Consider the following 26,248-nt stretch of genomic DNA (forward strand, 5'->3'; position numbering starts at 1 on the left):
AATACTAGACAACACAGTATCAACAGTAGAAACCTTCAAATTTCTAGGTTCTATCATATTGCAAGATCTAAAATGGACAGTTAACATCAAAAACATCATCAAAAAAGGACAACAAAGACTGTTCTTTCTGCGCCAACTCAGAAAGCTCAAACTGCCCAAGGAGCTGCTGATCCAGTTCTTCAGAGGAATTATTGAGTCTGTCATTTGCACCTCTATAACTGTCTGGTTCAGTTCTGCAACCCAACAAGAAAGACACAGACTTCAGAGGATAATTAGAACTGCAGAAAAAATAATTGCTACCAATCTGCCTTCCATTGAGGACCTGAATACTGCACGAATCAAGAAGAGGGCCGTGAAAATATTTACAGATCCCTCACATCCTGGACATAAACTGTTTCAACTCCTACCCTCAAAACGATGCTACAGAGCACTGCACACCAGAACAACTAGACACAAGAACAGTTTTTTCTCGAACGCCATCACTCTGCTAAACAAATAATTCCCTCAACACTGTCAAACTATTTAATAAATCTACACTACTATTAATCTTCTCATCGTTTCCATCACCAATCTCTTCCCACTTATGACTGTATGACTGTAACTTTTTGTTGCTATCATTAAGGGTTAAATTGTACCCTATGACCATCATTTGTGTTGTAAATGTTGTACCTTGATGAAGGTATTATTTTTCTTTTTCTTTTATGTACACTGAGAGCATATGCACCAAAACAAATTCCTTGAGTGTCCAATCACACTTGGCCAATAAATTCTATTCTATTCTATTCTATTCTATTCTATTCTATTCTATTCTATTCTATTCTATTCTATTCTATTCTAATACAGGTATCCTTCAACTTTAAAACCATTTGTCTAGCAACCATTCAAGAGCACTGGAAAAAGTGCCTTACGACTGGTCCAGTGGTGGGTTTCAAATTTTTTTACTACCGGTTCTGTGGGTGTGGTTCGGTGCGTGGCAGGCGATGGATACTGTTAAATCTCCATTCCTATCCTACTCCATGGGAAGATTACTGCAAAATCCCCATTTCCTCCTGATCAGCTGGGACTCGGGCAGCAGAGGATAGATGGGGGCAGGGCCAGGCAGAATTTTTACTACCGGTTCTCCAAACTATTCAAAATTTCCACTACCGGTTCTCCAGAACCGGTCAGAACCTGCTAAAACCCACCTCTGAACTGGTCCACACACTTAACAAGTGTTGCAGCATCCCCAGGGTCACATGATCAAAATGCAGGTGGATAGCATGTACTTACCATAATTGCAGTGTCCCAGGCCTGCTGCCAACAAGCGAAGTCAATAGGGGAAGCCAGATGCACTTAAGCACCATGTGTTTCACTTAACAGTTGCAGTGATTTGTTTATCAACATGGTAAAAAAGTCATAGAAAGGTCTATACATTGTTATTTGTATATGTCATGGGTCTGCAAACTTGGCTCTTTTAAGACTTGTGGACTTCAACTCCCAGAGTTCCTCAGGCAGCTTTGTTGGCTGAGGAATTCTGGAGTTGAAGTCCACAAGTCTTAAAAGAGCCAAGTTTGTAGACCCCTGATATATGTTTAAAAGCTATTAACATTCTATTACTTAGATAGCTATTCTTTTTGTTCTCAAAGGCTCCTATGGGTTGGAGTTTTGTGTTTTGTTTTTTGTGTTTGTTTGGGGTTTTTTTTTTTGCAGCTTTCATAAGGAAGATATTTATTGTCTTCTTTATTTCGGGAAAAGTTGCAATTGCCTCTTTTTCAGCTGTATGGTTGGTGGTAATGAATAAAAAGTAGGGAGTTCTCTTTTTTCTTTGCAGCTTATTGTTTAAAAATTCTGCTTCCAGATTCCACCATAGGCCTTTTTTTATGCATACAGAAAGGAATGATAGAGCTGATCCAATTATTGGATAGACTGGAAATGAGACTATTGGAATAAAAATTTCCATGTGGTAAAATTATTTTGCAAATAAAAAATCATTAGATTTCTCCATGGTTTTAAAAAATCTTTTATTTGAGATACTACCGCCCTAGCTAACATAGCTGTCATGTTAGCTGAAGAAGGGCTACCAGATCTGGGCTACAAAAACTGAGTTAAACAGTAGATGGCAGTAGAGAGCTGGAGGAAACCTGTTTCTTTGCTACCACCTAAGGATCCTCTAAAATTGTGCAGCCCAGATCTGGAGCCTTGAAGTTTAAGTGATGGGATGTGTAAGTCTTACATCAGGGCGAGCAAAAGGAAGTTTTGCATTTCTTTTTGTTTGTTTTGTTTTAAATTTGGTGTGACTGGCTTGTTTTGCTGCAAGAAAGCATTCCAAAATAGCACCTTTCCCTTCCAGCACAAACAGAATATAATGGCTTTTGCAACCTCAGGGATCTGTTGTTTCACTCTGCTATATAATGGAGACAAGGCACAAAGATATTTATAGTCTGGCTTCACCAATCCCGTTCACTATGCCATTAAATGGTTTCACTAGGCTTGGTTCTAGCTTAGCAGGTTGTGTGAACCCAATCAGTTGTGCTTATTCAACAGAACATGGTTAAACAAACCACAATGGGCAAGCTATAGAATAGAATAGAATAGAATAGAATAGAATAGAATAGAATAGAATAGAATAGAATAGAATAGAATAGAATGGAATAGAATTTTTTTATTGGCCAAGGGTGATTGGACACACAAGGAATTTGTCTTGGTTCATACGCTCTCGGGATACATAAAAGAAAAAATATGTTCATCAAGAATTCTAAGGTACAACACTTAATGATAGTCATAGGGTACAAATAAGCAATCAGGAAACAATATCAATATAAATCGTAAGGATACAAGCAAAAAAGTTACAGTCATACAGTCATAAGTGGAAGGACATGGATGATGGGAACAATGAGAAGATTAATAGTAGAATAGAATTTTTCATTGGCCAAGTGTGATTGGACACACAAGGAATTTGTCTTGATGCATATGCTCTCAGTGTAAATAAAAGAAAAGATATCTTCATCAAAGTACAACACTTACAACACAATGATAGTCATAGGATACAAATTTAACACTTAATGATACAACACTTAATGATAGTCATAAGCTACAATTAAGCAATTAGGAAACAAACAATATAAATATAAATATTAAGAATACCAGCAACAAGGTTACAGTCATACAGTCATAAGTGGAAGGAGATGGGTGATGGGGACGATGAGAAGATTAATAGTAGTGCATATTTAGTAAATAGTTTGACAGTGTTGAGGGAATTATTTGTTTAGCAGAGTGATGGCATTTGGGAAGAAACTGTTCTTGTGTCTAGTTGTTCTGGTGTGCAGTGTTCTATAGCATCATTTTCAGGGTAGGAGTTGAAACAGTTTATGTCCAGGATGTGAGGGGTCCGTAAATATTTTCACAGCCCTCTTTTTGACTCATGCAGTATGCAGATCCTCAATGGAAAGCAGGTTGGTAGCAATTGTTTTTTCTGCAGTTCTAATTATCCTCCAAAGTCTGCGTCTGTCTTGTTGGGTTGCAGAACCAAACCAGACAGTTATAGAGGTGCAGATGACAGACTAGACCTGAAGGGTCTTAATTGCTATCTATTCCAGGCCCCTCCTCCCCATTCAGCATCTGTTTTCCTACCACACAGCCAACCAGAGGCACAGAAAACAAGACAGCATCTTCCCTCTGGGTTTTCCAACTAGAAGCACTTAAAGCCAGCTTCTGCCCTTGAAGAGACATCTACAGAGGAAGGTTGAAACAGTCACAATCAGTCATTGTGTGATCAAAGCTCTGCTCCTTTTTCACTTTCATCACACAGCCAACTTCACTTTTTTAAATCAATTCCCAGGGGGACACCTCTTTTCTCATAATTTGCTGCTCCAATAGTGCAGCTAACACTTTATTTTTCCCAATTGCAGTATGCAGCACAAATTACATGCTTAAGTAAATTTTAAAAAAACCACAGGTTTCAGTACTAAAGTCTTATTTAAGGAAAGTTCTCGACTTACGACCACAACTGAAACCAGAATTTCCATGGCTAAACAAGGTCTCTATTAAGTGAGTTGTGCCCAATTTTGCAATATTTTTTTGCCACAGTTGATAACCTGCGGTTGTCACATCAATCACAGTTCTTAAGTAAATCCAGGTTGCTTCGTTGACTTTGCTTGTCAAAACTGGCTGGAAAAGTTGCAAATGGCAACCATGCAGTGGTGGAATTCAAATTTTTTTACTACCGGTTCTGTGGGCCTGGCTTGGTGGGCGTAGCAGAGGAAGGATACTGCAAAATCTCCATTCTCACCCCACCCTGGGGCCAGCCAGAGGTGGTATTTGCTGGTTCTCCAAACTACTCAAATTTTCTGCTACCGGTTCTCCAGAACCTGTCAGAACCTGCTGAATAGCACCTCTGTGTTGTGACTCGTCCTCCTTCCTCTCCTCAGCCGGGCCCCTCCTGTTTCCAACTGGGCCTGTTATCAGACTCCAAGTCTGATAATGAAGATGAACGGCCTGTCATGCCTCCAGCCCCCGGCCCTGGCCCCATGCCCGGAGAGGATTCCAGGAGTGAACGGACAAGCCCGATAAATTTCACTCCTACAGCGTGTATTCCTTTGGCTCAGCCGTCAGAGGAAGCCAACCAGGTGCTGGAATTAGTGACAGCAGATCCAGCTGAAGACAATTCATATTGGGAGGACCCTTGCTTCCGGAGATCTGAGAGGCGACGCCAGCAGGAGGGGTGGGGCAGGCCTGGATAAATGCTGAGTCATGGAGCCACACCCCACAGCCTATATAAAGGACCTGCTTTTGGCATTCCAACCTTGAGTCAAGCAAAGTCTTAGCTAGTTTGCTGATATCGGTCTCTATCGCTGAAGTCGCAACTTGGACTCCTGCCTGCCCTGATAAACCTCGAAGGAACTTGGAAGCTGCAAAGGCTTCATTGCCGTCTGTTACGGACTTCCTTGACTCATGCATCAGAGTGGGAGTGGGACACGACACCCTGCAATCATGTGACCCCAGGACAGTGCAAACCCTCATGAATGCATGTGGGTTGCCAAGCGCCCAAATTTTGTTTGTGTGACTGTAGGAGATGCTGCAACAAGTTGTAAGTGTGAGAACCAGTTGTAACTTTTTTTAATGCTATTGTTAACTTGGAATCAGTGGTGGGATTCAGCCAGTTCGCACCACTTCGGGAGAACTGGTTGTTAACTTTCTGAGCAGTTTGGTGAACTGGTTGTTGAAAGAAATCATTAGGGCAGGGAACCAGTTGTTAAATTATTTGAATCCCACCACTGTTTGGAATGGTCACTAAACAAATGATTATAAGTCAAGGACTACCTGTATTGCACTATTGCTTAAATTGTGACCCCATTTCCATTTTTCATCATACAAACAGAAGGAAGAAAGTTGGCTTCACTGAGGGGGGAATGAAGCCTGACATGTCTTGTAAGTAAGAAACATCTTTTTCTCATTGTCTTTGTCTCTGTTTGGCTTTAACTTCCTCCTTCCAACTCTCTCTTTATAATTCAGGCCTGCCAGTGACATGGCTGCCCATATTCTGATTAAACCCTCAGAAATGGGAAATGTAAGCGCTCATGCCAATGCTCCATACACAGTGGAAAAGATATAATTAACACACAAAGTATTCTCTCATATTAGCTTCAATTTGTAGTTCAGCATGTTCCCGTCTGCTTCCCATGAGACTACAGCTGATTTTAAGTAGCATCTGTGTAAAATGTGTGATATCAACCCAACAGGGTAGACTCTAGACTAAGAAACACAATCCTGGGTGTCTTCCTGGATTTGCAACTCTTATTTGGAAAGCAGGTGTCAGCTGTGGTGTAGGCAAGGAAGGCCTTCGTACAACTCCCATCTGGTCTGCAAGATGCCTCCCCTCCTACATCCAGAGGGCCATTCAAACAATCACTCATGCCCTAGTCATCTCATGGTTTGATTACTGTAATGCTTTCTTCATGGGGCTGCCCTAGAAGACGATGCCAAAAACTTCAATTGATCCAAACTGTGGTAGTGCAAGCAGTAATGGGCATGCCTCAGAAGGCTATGTAACAACTTGTTGTGGCTCCAGCCCCCGAACCTGGCCCCATGCCCGAAAGTGACTCCGAGAGTGAGGGGGAAGGGCCGGTAAGGCTTACCTCAGAAGCACCGATTCCTTTGGCCCGGCTCCAGGAGCCAGAACCAGACCAGTCGGAGGACATAATGAGGCTGACATCCCCTGATTCCTCCCTTCCTCAGGCTACGCCTTCAGACGCAGCTGATAATCATACTAATCAAGCCTGGATCGACCTGCGCTTCAGAAGATTAGAGAGGCGGTGTCATCAAAGGGAATATATAAGGATATATAAGGAGCTTTGGGACTGCTCTCAGTTCCACGGGAAGCAAATTAGCTGAACCGTGTCGAAGTGATCTGAAGTCTTAATCTGTTTGAACTTTTTGGCAGGCAGCTGCGTTTTCTCGGCCAGGACTGATAGGAGCCGTGAACCCACTGGCTGTAGGCCAGCTCGTTACTCCAAAATGAGGACGGAGACAGAACACAACTCTGCTTCATGAGCTGCACTGGTTGCCAATTTGCTTCTTGGTGTGATTTAGAGTACTGGTTGCTATTTAGAAAGCCTGGTATGGCATAGGGCCTGATTACTTGAGGGGGGGGCGCGCACTTGTATCCCAAAGCATCTCCCTGACCGGTTAGCTCTTGTAGGATTGTCGTGCTGTAGGTTCCGTCATGCTCTAGGTCAGGGGTCTCCAACCTTGGCAACTTTAAGCCTGGTGGACTTTAACTCCCAGAATTCCCCAGCCAGCTTTGCTGGCTGGGGTATTCTGGGAGTTGAAGTCCTCCAGGCTTAAAGTTGCCAAGGTTGGAGACCCTTGACCTAGGTTTCTTCGATTATAGTGTTATCTATTGGGTCTTCAGAAGTGCACCTTGTCCATAATGGTGCCTGATCTTCAGAATGAGATGGCTCCAAGTTCTGGAAATTCCCTGTTCTGCTTTGCTTAGAAGAGCCATCAAAACCTGGCACCTCACTTGACCTTTGATGAAGGAGAGGGGAGACTCCTTGCTTTGTCCCGTCCTGCCTCTCAAGCCTGCCATTTTGTTTCATCATTTTGTTGTTATTTCTTTGTATGATTGTTGTGAGTTTCCCAGACTCACTGAGAATCAGGCGGCACACAAGTTTAATTTATTATTATTGGTCACACAGCCTGACAGACATTTAGACTAGATTTGGCATTTTCATCCACCTATCAAGTCCTTCTGAAGGATCTCGGATATCATTATCCTTTGGTATGTCTAATCCAGGGGTCAGCAACCTGCGGCTCTGGAGCCGCATGTGGCTCTTTCACCTCTCTGCTGTGGCTCCATCACTCAAAATATGGGTCACAACCACCAATGTGCGACACCCGCCGGCACGCGATTTATTGAGCTTTTCAACCTCCGGCAGGCCAACCATGGATAAATCCAAGAAAAGTAAAGTTTCAGAAGAAAACAAAATTTAATTCAACTACATATGCTAGTTTTGTGGCCGCTCAAGAAATAGTCACAGGAAGGGTTTTGTGGCTCCTGGTGTTTTCTTTTCTGTGGGAAACTGGTCCAAATGGGTCTTTGAGTGTTTAAGGTTGCTGCCCCCTGGTCTAATCTAACGTAGAGAAGGACTAGAGGTGACAGGATAGTAGTCTTCCAATATTTGAAAGGCTGTCATGGAGAAGAGAATCAACCTATTCTCCAAAGAATCTGAGGGCAGGACAAGAAGTACCATATTTTTTGCACTATAAAATGCCCCAGACTATAAGACGCACCTAGCTTTTGGGGAGGAAAGTGTCGTGTCCCACTCCTCCGCTGATGGCCGGGTCAAGGAAATCCGAATCAGGCATGCCTCTGCAGCTCTGCCAAAGTCCTAGCAAAGTCCTCAGGGCAGGCAGGAGACCAGAAAGTGACTTCAGCAAGATATGTTTAGACTTTGCCTGACTCAGAGAATGCCAGAAAGCAGGTCCTTTATATAGGCCATGGGGTGTGGCTCCATGACTCAGCACTTATCCAGGCCTGCCCCTCCCTTCCTTCTGTTGCCTCCGTCTATCAAGTCTTCTGATGCGAGGGTCACTCCAGTCTGTAGCTGTTGGCAATTGACCTCCCTCAGGCTCACATGCTGTGGAGGAGGGGGAGGGGTCTAGTTGCTCCGTTTTCCTGGGCATGGAGCCAGAGCTGGGGGCTGGAGATACTTCCTCCTCTTCAGCCTGTCTGGGCATGGAGCCAGGGCTGGGGCCAGGAGGCATACTAGGACATTCCTCCGTGTTCGGAAGCAGATAAGAAGGCCCCAGCTGTGGTGAGATCGGACGAGACACAACAGAAAGCAAGAAAAAAATCTGCCTCTGCCTTTGCCTCTGCCCCCCAGCAATTTGCCTCCTTGCAGCAAAAAGCAAACAGCCTGGTCAGTTTCAGGACAGCCTGATTTAGCACGAGCAGCTGACTGGCGGTTGGATTCTGCTCCTAGAATACCGCCTATCAGCTGTTCCAGGCTGCGGGGATCGCCACCACCAATCAACACCATCACCACCCATCGCCGCTGCTGCCTATCACCACCTTTGTGCACCCCATTTTTGACCTCCGTGCATCCCGTTTTCGGCCTCCACACACCCCATTTGCGACCTCCACACATCCCATTTTCAACCTGTACCAGACAGCGGCAATGGCGGGGATGATCTCTGCGGCCTCGAACAGCTGATAGGTGGTATTCTGGGAGGCAGATTCAACCACCAATCAGCTGCTCGTGCTAAATCAGGCTGTGCTGAAGCTGACCAGTCTGTTTGCTGTTTGCTGCAAGGAGGCAAATTGCTGGGAGGCAGAGGCCGAAGGGTGGGAGCCAGCAGGTGGGCGGGGCTTCTGCAATATTCGCTGTATAAGATGCACAGACATTTCCACCCACTGGTGGGGGGGAGAGTGTGTCTTATACACCGAAAAATACAGCAGTGGATGGAAGCTTAACAAAGGGAGTTCCAACCTAGAATTAAGGAGAAATTTTCTGCCACTGAGAACAAATCAATCAGTGGAATGGCTTGCCTCCAGAAGTTATGGGTGCTCCAACACAGGATGTTTTTAAGAAGAGATTGGCCAGCCATTTGTCCAGAATTATATAAAGTTTCATGCTTGAGGAGGGGGTTGGACTAGAAGACCTCCAAGGTCCCTTCCAACTCTTGTTATTCTGTAATTCAATTATTATTGTTATATAGATCATAACTGCTTTTATTGTAACAGCTATAAAAACAGAATCTTGAACGTCTGAATGTGCTTCCGCTCCCTTATTTTATCTTCTTGTGAACTTGGGAAGGGCTTCCTTTGAGTTTCTCATGTTTTTGGCCCAGGATCCACCCCTCTTTTCTCTGATCTTTGCCTTGATATTGACTCATCTTCCTATCTTTCAAGGTCATACCCTAGGAAATAACTAAGAAAGGGTAAGGATTTGCTGCTTTGAAAATACTATTGTTTTGCTACAAATTATGATGTTAAAGATTATTATGAACATAATAATAACCAGATTTTTTGTGACAAGAAGACAACATAAAGACACAAACAACCATTGTGCCACACTTGGTTGAAACTTAAGTTTCCACTTAGTTAAAAACCTTGGGAATTTTAAGAGAACCCAGAGGAATCAAAACATTGGTTTTGGATGAGGGTACACAGCATTGTTGATAAACAAAACAGCCCAAGTCTATGTGGGGAAGTTGCTTTACTCAAAATAATCTAACTTACAAAATTATGTGTTCACAAGATTTTATTATCTGGGAACAAAACATCAATTATTAGGTTAAGCAGGAGGAGCTGACAAAAACATTTTTGTTCTCCACAGAAGCGTATCGTTCCTTGTTTATGTGTCTTGGAATAAATTTAGCAGAAGAACCTTCGCATACTGAAATATAAATGTTATTAGCGATCTGATCATGCAAACATTATGTGATGCTGTCTAACACTGTTGAATTAATTAATCCAATCTGATTGATTTTCATGCTTTTCACTTATATTAATGTCCAGGAGGCAGACCAGGGGTGAAATGCTCCCGGTTCAGACCAGATCAACTGATCCGGTAGCGATGGCAACGGGTGGTTCAGAGAACCGGTAGCAAAAATCCCTGCTCCCCTCCCCCCGCCCATGCCCAGCTGAGCCGTGCGATCATCAGAGGATTATTTTTTTTTTACTTTTAAAAGCATTTTTTTCTTCAGCCGAAGAAAATTAATTCTCTACCAAGAATTGAACTCTTTGCACTTCAGATAACTATATAGCACAGCTTTGCTGGCTGAGGGATTCTGGGAGTTGAAGTCCACAAGTCTTAAAGTTGCCAAGGTTGGAGACTCCTGATACAGAATGCATTAGCTTTATGAGCTAGCCAGATCCTGGCACTCAGCAGGATATACTGTACCGTAGCATTTTTATGTTTTAGCAAATATCCTCAGCAGATGATAGAACCTGATTGGTCTACTTTTTAGGATCAGAAAGTAAACAAGATTCAATCTAGTTAGTGCTTGGATGAGCGACTATCAGATCCATACCTTATACATGCCCCTGTATTGTTTGAGGCTATACAAACCAAACTGAAAACATCTATATTTCTGAAGTGACTTAAATGTTCCTTTCTTCTTAAATGTTCCAGACAGAGAATACCCAGCTGCTGTTTTGCATGTGCCAGATGTTTTCAGATGTTTCAGATGTTTGAAAATCCCCACCTGATCTCAAGCAAAAACACTGATGGGAGGAATAGCTTCTACAATGAAATAGTCCCAAAGGAAAAAGTTTCCTGAGCAGCAAAAGTGCAAAAGAAAAAACAAAGAGGAAATATTGTAATCAGTGGTGAGTTTCAAATTTTTTTACTATGGATTCTGTGGTTGTGGCTTTGTGGTCATAGCATGGCTTGGTGGGCGTGGCTTGGTGGGCGTGGCAGGGGAAGGATACTCTAAAATCTTCATTCCCTCCCCAATCTAGGGGAAGGTTACTGCAAAATCCCCATTTCCTCCCAATCAGCTGGGACTTGGGAGGCAGAGAATAGATGGGGGTGGGGCTAGTCAGAATTTTTACTACCGGTTCTCTGAACTACTCAAAATTTCTGCTAACAGTTCTCCAGAATTGGTCAGAACCTGCTGAAACCCACCTCTGATTATAATGGAAAATAGTCCATTTTGTTTGTTCTTTGAAATGGTTTTAAAATGGTTACATTAATTCTAGGCTAGTTAACCAGAATAAAGAAGCAAGTTACATCAAGCTTTGCACTGCTAAAACACTTTCAGTATGTAAATTTGAGTGATGCCCATTTCCCAGGAATAAAACTAAAAATTTCATGGGGGTGAACATTAGTCAAGTAATATACCATTTATTTTAATACATTTTAATTTACATATCATACAAACAGTAGAACCTTGCAACTTTATAATGCAATGCTTTTTATTGGAAATCAATAAAAATAATCAAATTTAAAGAGTATTTTTAATAGGAAAAACCTGGCTGTTGAAACACAATGCAAAATGTTTTTTTCAAATATGAAGAATAGCTAAGCTTAGCTGCTCGAAGTCATGGTGAATATTAACTTAAACATACTTGAAGTCACAATCTCTTGTGCAGGTAGGTAAGTATTCACAGGAGGATTTTACTTAAAGATCATCTATGAGGGAAGTGGGTAAATTCATATATAATCCAATATCATTTATATGAGCAACAGGCTCCCAGTTATGTATAGTTAGTCCTTGACTTCTGGCCACAATTGAGCTCAAAATTTCCATTGCTAAACATGACTTGGACGAGGGGATAGATGGGGAACTCATCAAATTTGCAGATGACACCAAGCTGGCAGGAATAGCCAACACTCCAGAAGATAGGCTCAAGTTACAGAAAGATCTTGACAGACTTGAACATTGGGCGCTATCTAACAAAATGAAATTCAACAGTGAAAAAAGTAAGGTTCTACATTTAGGCCAAAAAAACAAAATGCACCGGTACCGTATATGTGGTACCTTGCTCAATAGTAGTACCTGTGAGAGGGATCTTGGAGTCCTAGTGGATAACCATTTAGATATGAGCCAGCAGTGTGCAGCAGCTGATAAAAAAGCCAACACAGTTCTGGGCTGCATAAACAGAGGGATAGAATCAAGATCACGTGAAGTGTTAGTACCACTTTATAATGCCTTGGTAAGGCCACACTTGGAATATTGCATCCAGTTTTGGTCGCCACGATGTAAAAAAGATGTTGAGACTCTAGAAAGAGTGCAGAGAAGAGCAACAAAGATGATTAGGGGACTGGAGGCTAAAACATATGAAGAACGGTTGCAGGAACTGGGTATGTCTAGTTTAACAAAAAGAAGGACTAGGGGAGACATGATAGCAGTGTTCCAATATCTCAGGGGTTGCCACAAAGAAGAGGGAGTCGGGCTGTTCTCCAAAGCACCTGAGGGTAGAACAAGAAGCAATGGGTGGAAACTGATCAAAGAAAGAAGCAACTTAGAACTAAGGAGAAATTTCCTAACAGTTAGAACAATTAATAAGTGGAACGACTTGCCTGCAGAAGTTGTGAATGCTCCAACACTGGAAATTTTTAAGAAAATGTTGGATAACCATCTGACTGAGATGGTGTAGGGTTTCCTGCCTGGGCAGGGGGTTGGACTAGAAGGCCTCCAAGGTCCCTTCCAACTCTGTTGTTATGTTAAAGAGAGTAGTTCAATGAATTTTGCCCCATTTCACAATCTTTCTTGCCACAGTTGTTAAAGGAATTGTCACAGCTGTTAAGTTAGTAGCATGGTTGTTAAGTGAATCTAGCTTTCCCATTGACTTTCCTTGTCAGAAGGTCACAATAGATGATCATATGACCGGACACGGAAACCATCATAAATACATGCCAGTTGCCATGTGTTTAGGCCAAATGTCTGAATTTTTATCACATGGCTATTGGGATGCTGTAACAGTTTTAAATGTGAAAACGGTCAGAAGTCACTTTTTTCTATGCCATGGCATGATGGTTCAGTAGTTAAGATGCTGAGCTTGTCATCTGGACTGACAGCCTGGGTTCAAGACCTGAGTGCAAAGGAGTGACTGCCTGTTATGCGCCCCAGCCCCTGCCCACTTAGCAGTTCTAAAGCATGCAAATGCGAGTAGATAAATAGGTACCACAAAGACCGTATCCCACCTTTTACCAATCCTAAATCTTATCAAACAAGGCAATCCTACAAATCTGACAAGGTTGGGAGAAATCAGCCCTAAGAATACCTGAGGCATTTGGCACCAAAGGCAGTCCAAAGAGAAGCATTTAGAAAAAGCGCAGAGAAGAGCAACAATGATGATTAAGGGACTGGAGGCTAAAACATATAAAGAGCAGTTGCTGGAATTGGATATGCCTAGTTTAATGAAAAGAAAGACTAGGGATGACATGATAGTGTTACATAGTGTTCCAATATCTCAGGGGTTGCCACAAAGAAGAGTGAGTCAAGCTATTCACCAAAGCACCTGAAGGCAGGACAAGAATCAATGGGTGGAAACTAACCAAGGAGAGAAGCAATCAGAGGTGGGTTTCAGCAGGTTCTAACCACTTCTGGAGAACCGGTAGCAGAAATTTTGAGTAGTTTGGAGAACCGGTAGTACAAATTCTGACTGGCCCCACCCCTCTGGAGGAAATGGGGATTTTGCAATATCTTTCCCCTGCCACACTCACCAAGTCATGCCCATAGAACAGGTAGTAAAAAAATTTGAAACTCACTACTGGAAGCAATGTAGAACTAAGGAGAAATTTCATGGCAGTTAGAACAATTAATGTGTGGAATGACTTGCCTCCAGAAGTTGTGAATGCTCCAACACTGGAAGTTTTAAAGAAGTGATTGAATAACCATTTGTCTGAAATAGTATAGGGTTTCCTAGACTAGAAGACCCCCAAGGTCCCTTCTAACTCTATTATTCTATTCCAAAACGTCTCTTAAATCTGTGGCAGAGTAGCAAATAATCCTGGGTACCAAAAGAAAGATCAGGAAGTGGCTGGGAAGGGATTCAGGCTCTAGGATGCAGCTAAAGAGACGGAGCGGGCAACACAGACAGCCGGACATCAATGGGAAGCTTCTGCAAAAAGGAAGATAAATTGACAGGAGTTTTTGCCCCGAAGCCCTGAGCCAAATGTGCACAGGTTGCAAATTTTTTTTTAAAAAAGACACTTTTTTGCACGGCCGCCCTTCCCTCGGGACGGAGGAATAAATTAAGACAGCATCGTCCTGGTTTGAAGAGGTGGGATGCGGGGGGATCACCTATCTTTGGCAGCACCTGCTCCTGTTCCAACAGCTGGAGCGGGAAGCCCCTTTAAACCAGGGATCTCCAACCTGGGCAACTTTCAGCCTGGCGGACTTTAACTCCCAGAATCCCCCAGCCAGCAAAGCTGGCTGGGGAATTCTGGGAGTTGAAGTCCGCCAGGCTGAAAGTTGCCCAGGTTGGAGACCTCTGCTTTAAGCTCTTTGCCTGGTTTGTCAAGCGCCGCTTTTCCTTCACCCGCGAGGGGAGGCGGGGAAAGGGGGCGGCGAAGGATGCAACAAGCGCCGCCCCTTTGGAACGCGACACTACACGACACGCACCCAGAGGGGCGGGGCTTGCATGACGCCGACGCCGCCCGCGTCCGCCATTTTGCTTTTTTTGACCCCACCCGCGGGCGCCCAGAGTTGCCGTTCCTTTGTCCGCCTCGGGGACCCTCCCGGGCTGCCCGCGTTCACACGTGCACGTGGATACCGGGGGCGGCGGGTGAGTCGGGGCGAGGCCGGGGGAGGGGCAGGAGCTGTTTCTTGAATGGGACCCTCCACAGACCAGGCGCTGCCTTTGTTCTCCCCGCTGGGCTTCCCGAACAGGACTCGCCCACTTTTTTTTTTTGCCCTTTTCCTTCATGAGGACTAGGAACCCGTCTTGCTTTCCCTTCCTGGGAGGGCGGGCTCATCCTCTTGGCACTCGTGTCGGGGCCAACGTCACCTGTTCCCGGCTTCCCTTCCTGGGATCTCCGAAATACCTGGAGAAAGCCGCCCCCGCAGGAGGGGAGGCTCGGAGCGAATTGGTCTTTGTCCGACGGGCCCGGGGTCGTCGTGGTTGGGGGGAGCTTCGGCGGAAGAGGCTGCAGAGGCAGGAGGACCGCTGACCGAGGCATCCTCAAGGCAGGCTCGGGGCACGAGGGAAGAAGCCGCCGCCTCCTCTTCACCTGTTACTTCCAATCTAGAGAGTACACTGGTTTTTAATTAGAATTTTTCAATGCAATAAAGGTATATCAAAGGAAAAGAAGATGGGAAAAAGGATAGCGCAGTGCTTCTCAAACTTTTTGAATCCGTGGAATAGGTAGGTAGGTAGGTAGGTAGGTAGATAGATAGTAGATTAGGTATAGTATAGATGATAGATTAGATAGATAGATAGATAGATAGATAGATAGATAGATAGATAGATAGATAGATAGATAGATAGATAGATAGATATAGTATTGATGATAGGTTAGAATAATAATAATAATAGTTATAATAATAATAAGGTAGATAGATAGATATTGTATAGATGATAGATTAGATATAGTATAGATGATAAATTAGATAGATAGATTTAGATAGGTAGGTAGGTAGGTTGATAGATGATAATTAGATAGATATTGTATAGATGATAGATTAGATAGATACGTAGATAGATAGATAGATAGATAGATAGATAGATAGATAGATAGATAGATAGATAGATAGATAGATAGATAGATAATTCTTTATTGGCCAAGTGTGATTGGACAGACAAGGAATTTGTCTTTGGTGCATATGCTTTCAGCGTACATAAGAAGAATAAAATACATTCATCAAGAATAAAAAGTTACAACAGTTAGTGATAGTCAAGATTACTAATAAGCTATCAAATCGTACTAGGAAACAAGTAAAAACAATATAAATTGAAAGATACAAGCAACATGATTATAGTAATAAGTGGGAAGAGATAGATACTAATAAGGAAGAGAAGAAGAATAGTAATACAGTCTTAGTAAATTATTTGACAGTGTTGTGGGTGTTAAGCAGAGTGATGACAATATGTAATATAGCAGTAGTTCTGTGGCACACCGGAAAGTTATTAATTATATTTTTAAATGTGAAAGACAGGTTCGAAGGGAAGTTACACATTTTTAAATACCCAAACTGTACAGGTAGTCCTCGACTTACAATAGTTCATTTAGTGACCATTCAAAGCTACAATGGTACTGAAAAAAAGTGGCATATGACCGTTACACATACTTATGGCCATTGCAGCATCCCCATGGTCACGTGATCAAGATTTCAGACGCTCAGCAACCGGTTCATATTTATGACCATTGCTGTGTCCCAAGGTCACATGATCTCCTTTTGTGACCTTCTGACCAGCAGAGTCAATAGGGAATTCAGGTTCAGTTAACAACCATGTTACTAATTTAACACATGCAATTACTCACTTAACAACTGTGACAAGAAAAGTGGTAAAATGGGGCAAACTCAGTTAACAAATGTTTCACTTAGCAACATAAATTTGGGGCTCAATTGTGGTCATAACTCGAAGATTACCTGTATTGAATATATAGATCATATAGAATATATACAAAATTATTGAAAAAGTATGTGACAAAAATCTCAGCACACAGTAGAAACAAGCCCATGGCACATCCTCATCCTTGTATTGCAGCATGCTGCTTGAGCTTAGAGTTCCTCATTTTCTATGATTTAGTATTTTATTTATTAATTAGCTTTTTATCCTGCCTTTATTATTTTATAAGTAACCCAAGGCAGCAAACATACAAGGTTGACTCAGCCTTCCATCCTTCCGAGGTGGGTAAAATGAGGACCCAGATTATATTGTTGGGGGCAATAGGCTGACTCTGTAAACCGCTTAGAGAGGGCTGTAAAAGCACTGTGAAGCAGTATATAAGTCTAAGTGCTATTGCTATACCCAATACTCCTTCCTTCTCCTGTTTTCGCCACAGCAACCCTGTGAGGTGTTGGACTGAGAGCGAATGGCTTTCATATGTAAGGCAGAACTAGAATTCACAGTGTCCTGGTTTGTACAAGTGCCTAACCACCATAATCACTTTTGGTATATGATTATAGCAATTTGCCATTTTATTCTGTGTCTCACTTACATTTATACATAAGTATAACAACCAGCAACTGCTGCTGCTATTAATTCTTAAAGAAATAGCCTCTGTTTCTTCATCAAAGCTGTGGTGCTTTTGAGTTGACTTGGAGGTGGAAGGAGAGAAGTCTATGGAATGACTAAATAAAAAATTTAATAAAATAATGACCTGCATGGAGATGAGACTGGAGTCCTAGCGCATCTGTTACCATCTAGGGTTCTCCTAAACTCTAACCCACCTTTCATGGGTTTCCTTGGGTCCTTAAAATTCATTAAATGTATTCTGGATTTCAGCTTGGTGAGCCTTTTTTTAAGGATTCAAGCTGACAACTCAGATCCCACTCCAGCCATTGTTCTCAAGAGAGACTTTGATGGGCCCCAACCCAATTCATGATTTTAAAAATGGAAAGAATTGACTGATGTTATCTGAGGCCTGTAGAATTGCAGGTGCATCTATTCCCTTACATAGAAAAATTTGAACTTGAAAAACAAATGTATATACAGTTAAGATGTTAATTAATTATGCTACATTATGTGCTATTGATCAGACTTTTGGGAATAGGAGTTGATTTCCCTAGTCACAGTTTTCAGTGTTTTAAACTAGGAAGTGGGATTATAGAGTAGGTTTTATTTTGATCAGCTTTTGTTTCTCTGTAAAGTGTCTGTAATGTGCAGGGAGATTGAGCGTTTATAATGTGTCAGATGGGAGAGACTCAGAAAAATTCTGGGAAAGAAGGTATTAAACTGCCAACTTTTCACGTGCTGAATTCCGCTTTCTCACTAAACCATCTTCCATTCTGAGACTGCAAAATGTCTTATTTTGCCTCTTATTTTACTTTCCAGAATCCATTTTTCTCACTGTGTAAGAAAATGGAGATGATTCATATAATCTTGTATGTGGATGTCTTAAGAGGATAACTTAAGATTGATTTTACTTGCCTTTCCCTTTAAAGTAATAATAAAGTGTCATACTTGGAATAACCTTCATTGCATAGATCATGCACAGCAATCCCATTAGGTAGGTTGGGATTAGAGAATCTATTTAGTCTCCAATTCAAATATGATAAATTTTGGTTTTGTTGCATTCCTTTGTTTTTGACCATTTTAAACCCATTATTCATGGTTACAGCTAAGCATGTTGCACACACCTTGATATTGAGGGGTTAGATGTGGCCTGGACAGACCCAGATTAAAGGCTTGGCCTTCTCAAGTGACAAGGAACATCTACTTCCAGTTTCCTGGAGTTTTGCTGTTTTTTTCTCAGTGGCAATTTACAAGAGGGCAGGCTGCCTAGAAAATGGCCAGGACCTGGGCCGCTGTCGTCCTGCCTCTTTAAGCCCTGTCCCCAGCCAGCACAGCAAAGTTGGAAGAGGGACATAAAAGCTATGCAGAGGGACAAGTGGGGGTGTTGCTGTGTGTGTGAGAGAGAGAGTAGTGTATATTTGCATCTAGAAATAAAGCAGCAAAGAGATACTGTTCTCCAGTAGGACTCGCAAGAAGTACAATAGTTTTTGGAGGAGCAGTAGCAGGAGGGGTAGTAGCAGTGGGGGAAGAGTGGAATAGTGGTGAGCAGTGAGTACTAGCCTATGAATACTTTTGTGGTGTTGCTTAGGGACCTTTGTTGCAGGGGTGAAATGTAAAATTTGTTCTGTGGGTGTGGCTTGGTGGTGGTCGGGGTAATGTCACGGTGGGCGTGGCCAACTTTTTTTTTTAAACTTTTAAAAGCATTTTTTCTTCAAACTTTGGCCGAAGAGGTTGTAAAAAAATGCTTTTAAAAGGTTCTGGTGATCAGGCAACTCAGCTGGGATCGCCAGAGAAGTCTCTTAAAACCTTTTTTTTTTTTACAACCTCTTCGGCCAAAGAGGTTGTAAAAAAATGCTTTTAAAGGGTTCTGACGATCCCAGCCGAGCTGCGGGATCATCAGAGGCTTTTTTTTTTTACTTTTAAAAGCATTTTTTTGGCCGAAGAAAAAATGGTTTTAAAAGTAAAAAAAAAAACAACCTCTGATGATCGCTCGGCGGGGGGTGGGCGCGCAGGGATTTTTGCTACCAATTCTCCGAACCACCCGCCATCATTGCTACCGGATCGGGTGATCCGGTCCAAACCGGGAACATTTCACCCCTGCTTTGCTGTTTTGGTCCTCTTGTGTTTAGAGCTCACTGACTTGGGTATACTTAAAAAGAACCTGTGGCGCAATTCCTGAGAGGTTTGCATGTATTTAGCCTTGGACAGCCTTCAAAATTCTTTTCAGATGGGGACGTTAACTATACGGTTATGTGAGAACTTCCAAGTTCCAGTTTTGTGGGGTTTTAGTCCACAAAAGCCTGGGTTTTGAATCCTTAACTTAAGGCCCTTCAGGCATTTCCTATCTGGGCTCTGAAGAAGCATCTAAAAACAAAGTTTATTTATTCCCTGGAAATGATGTCAAAACTTTTCTTTCATTTCCCCTTCCCTCCATTGTGTTTTTTATGGAATTGTTTTCTTTATTGTCACATCTGTCCTTTGACCCAAAGGCAGTTGCCATTTGAGGAAATGTCTTTTCAAGAAGAGAAGCCTTTTGGTTGATCCTCATCCACCAACAGTTTATTCCCTGACATATTGCAGCTTCTTTTCTGAGCCTGCTAACAATCTTTATTTTCTGTTTTATTTTCTAGAGTGAAGTTTTCCCTTCTTGGCCTGCCTGCATAGAGTGGCTGGTCTGCACAGCCACTGCAGAGCAACACAGCTACCTGGTAAGGTTCATTTCCCTCCCCCGTCAGGGTTCCAAGGAACACCCCCAACAAAATAAAGCTCTGAGGATTGAGGTTCCTCAAAAGTTCCAATTTATTAGAGATGTCATGTTGGCACAGCTGGGAAAACCCGAAACTGAAAGCTTCCAGGTTTTCCACACCCAGTTGACCGTTCACAGCCGTGCCCCACACCCACAAGTTCATCACATTGTCCAATCAACTCTTCACACTCAATTGGATACAATCTTCAGGCAGTCTCCATCAGACGCAGGATGTCCTTGAATGCGGAATGTTGTTATGACTAATTTTCTATCGCTCCAACAACAACACACACACCCCTTCCCCGGGCCACCCATAGTAATAAAAACACTGTCTCTCTAACCATAACCTGACTGGCGTACAGGTAATCCTTAACTTACAACAGTTTGTTTAGTGACCATACAAAGTTACACGGCATTGAAAACAATGACGTATGACCGTTTTTTACACTTAAGACCATTGCAGCATCCCCATGGTCAAGTGATCAAAATTCAGGCGCTTGGCAACTGACACGCATTTATGACAGTTGCAATGTCCTCCTGGGGTCATGTGATCACCTTTTGCTACCGTCTGACGAGCAAAGTCAATGGGAAAGCCAGATTCACTTAACAACAGTGCTGTTACTAACTGAACAACTGCAGTGATTCACTTAACAAATGGGGCAAGAAAGGCCATAAAATGGGGCAAAATTCACTTAACCACTGTCTCTCTTAGCAACAGAAATGTTGGACTCAATTGTGGTTTAAATAGAAGTCGTACCTGTATTTCTCCTTGCTGGGCATCCTAAGCCTATCCTACATGCTTCTCTCCCTGCTGTTGTCTGCTGGATGGAAGACTACTTTCCATTCCCCTCATAGGCACCTTGTCCCAACCAGGCACCTGTTGTTCTGGATAGCCTCCAGCTAAGCTGAGGGAGAAAAATTCCAGGCCTCTGAAGATCCACACCAGACCAAACAAGCAAACTTGGCAAGAATAAGAAAAGGGCTGCCTGGCTGAGCTAACAGTGTCTGAAAATCAGGTTCTTTGGAAGGGCATTTTGTCCTATTGGGTCCCATTTCCCTTTCCAGACTGTTAAATACTCTCCTCTCTTTTCTTTTCACATTCTGACTTTTGCCATGCATGCACATATACACAAACACACAGTCTTCCTCCCCAACTAAATACTTCTCATATAATTTGGAAAGGGGGAGCAGGAAGGCAAAGTACGTATCTCCTTTTGTCTCCTCTGTTCTTTTGAGTCTCATGTTTTATTAATTTTATTAAACTTACCAAAATATGAAATACAAGTGAAAATGAAGAGAGTAGGGAAAAGGGGAGGAGAAAAATATGGGATAAAGGAGGGGGGAGTATTAACCTCCAATTCTTTTCAGTGAAGTAGAATAAAGGTAATAACACTAAAGCCTCAAATTTTGGGAATGTAGTATATACTAATCATTTCTATAACAACAAACTTAGCTAATCAGAAAATCCCAAATTCAGAGTTCCAATTTTTCTGTCTTGAGCATAAAAGTAGAAACAAGATTGGATATTTTTTTTTCTTTAATTAAAGCAGTTAATTTGCCTACCTCTGCTAGCTCTGTCAGGTTTTCCAGCCATTCTTCCATTGTAAGATGCTTGTTTCATTCTCATATGATTGTGAATTAAAAGGAGCATGTAGAAAATTACTCCTGAATAAAACTAATTAGGGAGTCAGGTGGCATGCAAATTTATATAAAATTTAATCAATATAAAATGTGAAAAATTAAGCTCATTTTGCAGTACTGAGATGAAAACTACTAAAAAAAAAACCCTAGCAATCACTAATCTGTATTTCAGTATACATGAATAAAATCGCAAGAAATTATTAAGGAACAATTAACAGCAGAAATGTCTGTTTCACTAAGACAGGGATCTGCAAACTTGGCTCTTTTAAGACTTGTGGACTTCAACTTCCAGAGTTCCTCAGCCAGGAAAGCTCTAGATCCCTGCACTAGGAAAACAACATTTCATTGTTTTTATATTCCTTCTTTTTGGAATCAGTTTCTGTTCTATTCATCGTCTCTCATCGTTCTTTTTTTCTCCATAGGAATGGAGATTGGAACTCTTTACAGGAAGCGCAAAACAGTTGAAGAAGAAACAGTGCAGAAGAAAAGAAGAAATGAGGAAGAAAATAGCAGCTCCTGTTCGGACTCACCAGCAGAATATGAATGCATCATGGATGGTTTGGAATTTGCTGTTCATCCTTACGATATTGGGTTGTATGTGAACTCGCCCACTCCTCTCACAGATGATCTGAAGTATAATCTTCTTGTGAACACCTTCACACCAGCGCATGACTATAATTTCAAGGGAGATTCAACAGGAATACGCAGCTTTCGTCACATATGGTTAATTAGATACTCACCCTGGCTTTGCTACTCCTCCTATTTGAAAGGACCTTTCTGTAAATACTGCATCGTCTTCCCACAGCCTGATCTTTGTGGGAGGCAGGGGGGCTTCATCATGGTGCCCTTCGTGAGGTATAACGATTTTCACGTCTGTGCCAAAAAACACATGTCCAGCGCATGGCACAAGAGTGCCGAAATAGATGCAACGAACTTCTTAACCAGCAGGAACGTCTTCGAAACCAACTTCGCTTGTCAGCTCGACAGCAGCATTAACCGGATAGTCAATGAAAATCGTAAAAAACTGCACTCGATCTTGTCAGCCATCGTATTTTGTGGCACCCACGACATTCCTTTACACGGGGAAACAAGAAAAACTGGGAACATGAAGAGCCTCTTGGCGTTTCGCGTTGAAGCTGGAGATGTGACCCTAAGAGAACATCTAGAGAATGAGGCAGGGAACGCCCGGGACACGTCCGCCCAGATAGAAAATGAACTGATTAAGCTGTGTGTGGATGTCATTAGAGAAGAGATTGTTTCTGCCGCTAATGGCTCCGCTGGTTTTTCGGTTCTTGTGGGCGAAAGCACTGAGATCTCTGGGGAGGACCATGTGTCACTCGGCATACGTTTTGTTGACATGACTGGCGCTAAACCTCAGGTTCGAGAGGAATTCCTTGGTTTTGCAGCACTGAAGGGATGGGACGCTACCTGCACTGCTGAAGCCATCATTGAGGAGTGCACCAAGTATGGTTTACATCTTGAAAAATTATGCGGCCAAGGGTATGACGGATGCTGTAGATTGGCTGGGAGAGATGGTGGTGTACAAGCTAAAATAAAAAGTAGGTACCCCAAGGCTACTTTTGTTCACTGTGCGGCGCACACACTCAACCTGGTTGTGAATGACTTAAACGTTGTCCCTGAGATAAGGAATGCGGTTGGCACAATCAAAGCTATCCTTCGCTTTTTCCATGAGAATTCGAGCAGAAGAAACCTTATTCTGGCGGTTCCGTTGCTGGGTGAAGCACTTTGGACTGCAAAACACAAGCATGTCAGATTTTTTTCCAAGAATTTTGTACAGATCTTTGATCAGTTAAGAAACCTGGCCGCTACAGCTTCAGGTCAAACCTGCCAGGATGCGTACCAATTATCCTGTGCTTCAGGGACACCTAATTTCCTCTTTTGCCTTGTTATCATGTCAAACTATTGCAGTAAGTTAGAGTCAGTGACCCAAGCTCTCCAGACTGTTCAGCTTGATATGATGAAAGTGTACGAACGCATCCAAGAGCTCTTAGCTGTCTTTCATGGCCACAAAGAAAAAGCAGAGGAGCACTTCAAGGGAATTTTTTCAGAAGTTCGAGAACTAGCAGACAAATTGGATATTGACTTGCGTATTCCCAGACAGAGCGACTTGCAAAGGAACTCAAATGCCAGTGTCCCGACTGAGGAGGAATATTTCCGCCAGTCACTCTATATACCCTACTTGAACTCGGTAATCTCATGGCTGGAAAGACGGTTTGCTCCAGAAAGCAAGGTGGTTTTTGGAATCTTTTCGCTTCATCCCCAAAAAATGGCTAAAGTTGGCCTTGAGACATTGAAAGCACAGATGGAAAAAATCAGTGAATTATATGAAATTGAAAATTTGGAAACTGAAACAATCACCTGGTTTGAAAAGTGGTTGGGGACAAAGGAAGAAAGGGTTGAAAATGGGGAAAATGGACTTCTGGATTTGCTGCAGTATGTTGACCAATATCCTTCGATTCAACAAGCCATTTCAATTGCTCTGGCATTGCCAGTAACAACTTGTACAATGGAAAAATCATTCAGTACAATGAGAAGGGTAGAAACATTGTTGAAGTCAACAGTGGTAGATGACCAATTGTCTGGACTTTGCATGATGAGTGCTCATCGGGTAAAAATTAATGAAAATAAGGACGTATTACTCCAAAAAGTAATTGACAGATTTGGAGAAGATAACAGACGTTTACAATTTGTCTTTGAAAAATAACTGGTTGGCTATTTTTTAATTATTTTTATAAAGAGGGAGGAATAAAAAGCATAAAAGGACTAAAATGCAGGTCTTTTTAGACTTACAGATGGCAATTCAATAAATCCAGAATATAATAAAAATGATTATGTTCCATTATACAATTAGAGACATGATATAAAATATATCATCCATTTTCTAAACATTTAATGTCTGTAATGAAGTGTAAACTGAAAATGCTTAATTAATACAGTGTACATCACTAGGAAAAATTATCAACAACATTAAGTCAAGTTTTCCATCAAATATTAACATATAAAGTGTCTATATAAGAAAACCTAACGTTTCCATAATGTCTACTCATAAATTTTCTAATTTGGAAATGGAAGTGTTGATTTAATGTTAATTCTAATTATGCTGGATCGATGCTGGTCTATAAGCATAACACATTTTATTGGATTGTACTTTTATGTTCTATTTAGAGAACGCAGTGAAATTACATCCATGTTTACTAAGAAATAAGTTCTATTGAATTCAGTAGGATTTATTTCCAAATGATTACAGTAGCTGTCTAAAGGATTGGACTCTGTCATGACTTACTTTGAATTGTTCCTGTGAATCTGCTCTAAGGTGAAGGAACTTTGGATGCATCTGTTGGTTGCTTTTTAAGAATAGATATAGTGTCTGTTTTGCCCTCCTGGAGGTGGGGGGGGAAGCATATTTTAGCTAAAATAGCTCTTAGTTGCTTTGTCATTTGAAATTGTGTTGTATCTGTGTCCAGAAGGAATGGGTTTGATCATGTTCAAGATTCTTTTGAGTACTGGGATTACAGCCTTTTCTCTCTCTCTCTCTCTTTTTTTTTTTTTTTTTTAATCCAACCTCATTTTCTCCGAATTAATGAAATAGCCAAAGGGTTTCAAATGGGAGTGCAGAAAACTACTCTTGGCTTTTCAAACAGAGCTTTGTGGAAAAAATGGAAGTCATTCAGACAAAAAGAGAATCTTCCCCATGATCATGAATATTCTATATCATGAATATTCTATATTCTTATGCGTGCCCCAAGCATATCATACGTAGATTGCAAAAATCCAGGCCACCTGCAGATGACAAGAAAGCTGCAGAGAACTCTGGTTGATTATTGAGGTGGTTATTCAGACTTTTGCGACCGATCTCATAGCGTTAATGTACAGGAAACAGCTTCTGCCTGCGTGTGCTCCTCCCTTTGCTTTCTTACAGAAAGCCAAATACAGTTCATTTTATTTGGATATTACTGTGGTGGATTATGTGACTCATCACCGAGAATGCTGTAAGACAAGTTATGTGCAAAACATAGCTTCATATGGTTCCAGCCAACATGTAGACTTCAACAAAAGTAATGTTAGAGAAAGAATATGACAAACCAAGAACTAACCAAGCCCATGTGGTTTCCTTAAAACTTCAGCGTGTCATGGTAAACAGGAAAATAGGATTCCTTGGCTAAAATATGATTGTCCATTAGTGACTGTGACATAAAGATAACAGTTATCTTCCTACCAGCTTGCCAACAATTCATTAATGAAAAGAGGAAGCTACCAGATCCTACCTGAGGTCTATCCCGTTTTTTATTCTGTTTCTTATCTTAGGTGACCCTTTTGTATCTGCACTGCAACAAATTTGCTGAGATAGGGCAACTTAGAGAGTAGAGGCTCCAAACTAAATAACCTTTTTTTTTAAAATCAGGCAAGAGTTGTCACAATGTTATTTTCCTTTGTAAACTTATTTGCTAGTCTAGGTGATTTGGTAAAGTTTGGATGAGTTTGTGTGATTCCTCTTACAAGGTTGCCAAGACTTGGTATCCTTCAAAAAGAGACTGTTTCTTGTAAGGCTGGAGAAGATTAAAGGGGGGGGGAGAGAAACCCCTATCATTTTCATTATAAAAAGTACTTCTCTGTGCAGCTGATCTATCAGAATCAAGTTTTCTCTTGGTTGATTGGAAGAGTTTGAGCTGCTCTGCAACTAAAAGAAATCGGGAATTAAAATGGGGGGGGAGGATTTCAATCTATTT

General features: G+C 41.9%; 1 protein-coding gene across 2 annotated transcripts; it reads left to right on the forward strand.

Annotated features, from left to right (window-relative positions):
• Nucleotides 1–14,579: 14,579 nt before the first annotated feature.
• LOC131190285 (52 kDa repressor of the inhibitor of the protein kinase-like) lies at nucleotides 14,580–24,870 on the forward strand. Of its 2 annotated transcripts, none has more exons than XM_058167530.1 (3): nucleotides 14,580–14,719; nucleotides 19,744–19,821; nucleotides 21,923–24,869. In XM_058167530.1, exon 3 carries the CDS (start codon nucleotides 21,925–21,927, stop codon nucleotides 24,223–24,225), a length of 2,301 nt encoding a protein of 766 aa, XP_058023513.1. In that variant the 5' UTR covers nucleotides 14,580–14,719; nucleotides 19,744–19,821; nucleotides 21,923–21,924; the 3' UTR covers nucleotides 24,226–24,869. The 2 variants fall into 2 exon arrangements, with proteins under 2 accessions (XP_058023513.1, XP_058023514.1); XM_058167531.1 differs by lacking the exon at nucleotides 14,580–14,719 and adding an exon at nucleotides 14,777–15,225 and having other exon boundaries at nucleotides 21,923–24,870.
• Nucleotides 24,871–26,248: the final 1,378 nt, after the last annotated feature.

This window comes from Ahaetulla prasina, chromosome 2, assembly GCF_028640845.1.
Source record: "Ahaetulla prasina isolate Xishuangbanna chromosome 2, ASM2864084v1, whole genome shotgun sequence".
NCBI classification, from domain to species: domain Eukaryota; kingdom Metazoa; phylum Chordata; class Lepidosauria; order Squamata; family Colubridae; genus Ahaetulla; species Ahaetulla prasina.